Source organism: Crocodylus porosus, unplaced genomic scaffold, assembly GCF_001723895.1.
Source record: "Crocodylus porosus isolate Cpor-Errol unplaced genomic scaffold, CroPor_comp1, whole genome shotgun sequence".
In the NCBI taxonomy this organism is placed as follows: Eukaryota; Metazoa; Chordata; order Crocodylia; family Crocodylidae; genus Crocodylus; species Crocodylus porosus.
In genome coordinates, this window is record NW_017728909.1 from 65,757,102 (window position 1) to 65,761,221 (window position 4,120).

A 4,120-nucleotide genomic window follows, 5' to 3' on the forward strand; every position below is an offset into this window, starting at 1 on the left:
TAGAGGGGGAGGATCACCTCCTTGGACCTGCTTGAGATGCATCTGTGGATGCATGACAAGGTATGGTTGGCCTTCCTGACCGCGTCCCCACAATGCCAGCCCATATTCATCTTGGCATCAATGACGACTCCAAGATCCTTTTCTGCCTCTGCACTGACGGGAAGAGAGAGTTCCCCAGCCTGTAGGTATGGTGCTGGTTCTTCCTCCCCAGGCACAGCACCTTGCACTTGTCAGTGTTGAACCCCATCCTGTTCTCATCCACCCACCCGTGTAACCTGTTTAGGTCTGATTGTAGCCTATTCCTTCCTTCTAGTGTGCCCACATCCCCCCACATCTTAGTGTTGTCTGTGAATTTGAACAGGGTGCTTTTTACCCCCTCATCCAAGTCGCTGATGAAGGTGTTGAACAGTGTGGGCCTGATGACCGAGCCCTGTGGAAACCCACTGCCCATGTTCCTTCAGGTTGAATAGGACCTGTTCACCACCACTCTCTGGGTGCGGCCCTCCAGCTAGTTAGTAACTCAATTTACTGGGTAGGTGTCAACACCACAGTCCCCCAGTTTTTTAAATGAGAATGAAGTGAGACACAATGTTGAAGGCCTTCTTGAAGTCCAGAAAGGCTACGTCCACTGCTACCCCTGCATCTAAGGATTTGCTGACCTGGCCACCAGGTTGGTCTGACAGGACCTGCCTCTAATGAACCCATGTTGGTTGCCCCTAAATGTAAACTCCCCTGCTGAGTGGTGGCAGTGAGAAAAAGTGCAACTCAGAGCCTGTGCTGAGGCTGCCACCACTGCTGCTCATTCTGGCTGGGGCAGGTGGGTCTGGAATGGGCACTGTAGGGACCCCAACTTGCCAGGCAGGATGGGCTGGGGCCAGGGCGGGGGCCATGTGCTCAGTCCAGGACTTGGGCCCTGCTAGTCTCCAAGGGGCTGTGGCCAGCGGTATCTGGAAGGAGCCACCACCACGAGCTACCAGGAAATGACAGTCCGGCTGTGGAGCCACCACAGCTGCACTGTCACAAACAGGCTTTTAGAAACCAGTATCATTTTCTAGCCATCAGCCTTTTTTTTTTTTTTTTTTTTTTTTACAGGTCCTGGGCACGGAGACTCCAGAATCAGGCTGCCATAGCCCAATCCCAGGGTCCCCAGGAGCCAAGGTACAGTCAAAACCCCTTGTGCCATCCTGCTGGATAGCACACAGGGTTTTACAGTTCCCTGTGCATGGATTCTCTGGGATTAGGCTGTAGCAGTCCTATCCTGAGTCTGCTGTACTCCCTTAAAACCCTGTGTACTCGTCTTCTGGGCAGTGTGTATGGGGTTTTAAGGGTCCCAGCACATGAAGCCCTGGGACTGGGATGCCAGGATAGTTGTATCCCAGGCCCTGGGGCTTCCCCTATGCTAGGAAGTGGGATTGTTGGGAGCACAATTTAGATCCCACAGTGCCTTACAATGAATGTCTGTCAAAGGGCTTAGACTGTCACAAAGATGAATGCTCCAATACATTTATAAGAGAAATGTTTTATTATATATGTTACTTTATAGTTAAGAACATATTAAAATTCAGAACAGCACATTTATCTAGTTCCTTACTAGCGCATTCAACGTCAGCCAGTGAGAAAATAGGCTTCCATTTCTTTAAGGACTACCATTCTTCCTACCCCTTGTCTCTCTTCCTTATTCATTCTTTCCCCTCCCATTTTCCCTTTCTTCCTTCCTGGCTATATCTAGGAAGTATAGAAACATTGGTGTGTTTTAAGTAAACATATTAAAACCCTATTACAGACTAAGCAAGTTGAGTTTCAACACATCTGCAGTTTGAGGTAAACCTTAGGGCAAGTCTAGCATGTATTTTGATTGAAACAAAAAAAGACGACAAAAAAGATTCCTTTTTTGAAAAGACAAGGCCTGTTTCCTTCTCTAAAGCTACTCTTAATTCCAAGATTCTGTAGGCTTCATTCCTACATCCTTTTCCATTTTATTCCCTCAAACAAATCAGCATTGAAATAGTTAATACTGATATCTTTAGATGGTATAGAGAGGTGGTTTTCAACCTTTTTAGACTCAAGGCACCCCCCTAGAAAATGCCAACTCTGAGTTTTCACTCTTTTTGCCTACAGAAATAGAGTGATTTTTCTGTTGCAAAGAAAGAGAAAGATCGCAACAGATCAGAACGTTTTTAACACTGTGAATTCCTATTTGAAATCTTTGAGTTTATCTTTCCAATCACATTTGTAAAATCTATAGTGCTAACATTGTGTATCACTCTTGAAAGGATCTTGCAGCACCCAGGCTGAGAATTGCTGCTGGCATCCAAAGCTAACATCCAACAAAGCTAGTAGATTGAGAGAGAGAGAGACATGACACTGGTTTACTTTGGCTTGCGATTTAGAAGTATCTTTGTGTATATGAGGCTAGAAACAATTCATTCAAAAGCTCAGAAGACAATTCATTCAAAAGCTTTGACGACCAGAAACTAAATACATCTTTGTGATGTGTACTCAGAGAACTGGAAGATTTACACTGCTAATCTAAAACTGTATTAATTTCAAAGGTGAATAAAACATTTTTAATAATTTACTCTATTGACTAGCTTTTTAAAGCCCAACATTCTTCTTCATAAGCAGTATTTTACAATACCAGAAAACTCACTGAATTTGTAAAAACTGTTATAGGATTTATTATAGCATGTTAAGTATTTAGGGCATAAATACCTCCTTTTCGTCCAGTGCGACTATCCATAAACTTCTCTATAGTTTCAAATTCATCTTCTTCAGGTTGTGGAACATCCTCTCCACAGACTTCCAGCAAGTCATCTGAATCTGTCTTTGCTTCTTCAGCTTCTTTGTAACTAATGTTGACTGTTGCCTGGCGACGAGATCCTCGTTTATCATAATCATCGTCATCATCATCATCGTCGTCATCATCATCAGATGAATCAAGCTGCCTCTTTTTCTGTCCTACACTCTTTTTACCACTTTTTGGCTTAATTCTTAAAGAGAACAAGAAGAGAAGAAAAAGTTATTTTAATACAGATAACTATTTTTTTCAAAGCAGTAATATTTCATAATGACTATCTAACTGTTCTGAAATGTTTATTCATGTAAACAAATATTTATTATGAACAATTTTCAAAACTTTTTAAATAACTTTAGAAAACATACTGCCATTCTGGGGACGCTAAAACCTGCTAATAAAATTGTACCAGCTGGCTTTTAAGCTGAGAGAAAGAGAACATTAAAAATGACAACATTTAATCATCATAAATCTTATTGTATATATACGTAGTTAAAATTTCAAAATCTTTACCTGCTGGGAGGTTTCCTGCTTTTGACTTTATTTTTTGGCTCATAGTCAGATTCACTCTCTTCACAGCTGCTTTTTTCTCTATCTTCCCTTGATTCAGAATCTGAACCAGTCCCAGAGACTGATCCTGACCCAGACATTTGCCAGTCTTCACTGGATGAATTAAAAGGAAGGAAAGTTTAAAAAAAAAATCTAATATTAAAAATTACAAAGTGTGTGTTGCATATTCAAACTCTTCACAAATGCACACAGACTCCTGATACAAGAATAATCTTGCTCATAAAAACAATTATTTAGGCAGCAAAATTCTTGAAAGAACAGAAAATTACTACAAATACATCAGGAAAGTCTCACTGATTCCAATGGAGGCTACCAAATAAAGAGAAATATACATTCCTGATTTCCCAGTAAGATAAATTCTGACTTCCATATATATTTTAATTTTAAGAAATGAGTTTGATAATAATAGATATCTAAAGTTAATGTTGGCATTCATAACAACAGTGATATATTGGCAGTGAGATGTTATACTTTACAAGTGGTTCTCAAGGAGGGCACCATAAGAGGGGTGACACAGTATGGGCACCAACACTGTGGGGGAAACCAGGTGGAACTGCAGTGTACCTGACTTGCATACGTGACTGACTTCTATGATCAGATCACCAAATCATTAGATGCAGGGGTAGCAGTGGACATAGTCTTCCTGGACTTTCGGAAGACTTTTGACACGGTCTCTCACCCTGTTCTCATTAAAAAACTGGGGGACTGTGGTGTCGACACCCACACAGTCAATTGGGTTGCCAACTGGCTGGAGGG

At 41.6% G+C, this 4,120-nt stretch overlaps 1 protein-coding gene across 1 annotated transcript in view; it reads right to left on the reverse strand.

The window, feature by feature from the left end:
- Positions 1-4,120, reverse strand: part of CHD1 (chromodomain helicase DNA binding protein 1) — an 87,134-nt gene that overhangs the window by 48,269 nt on the left and 34,745 nt on the right. The window contains exons 5-6 of the mRNA XM_019532416.1: positions 3,308-3,457; positions 2,713-2,990 (exon numbers count right to left, since the gene is read on the reverse strand). Of these exons, the coding sequence (XP_019387961.1) occupies positions 2,713-2,990; positions 3,308-3,457 (428 nt within the window). The remainder of the gene's footprint in view (positions 1-2,712; positions 2,991-3,307; positions 3,458-4,120) is intronic.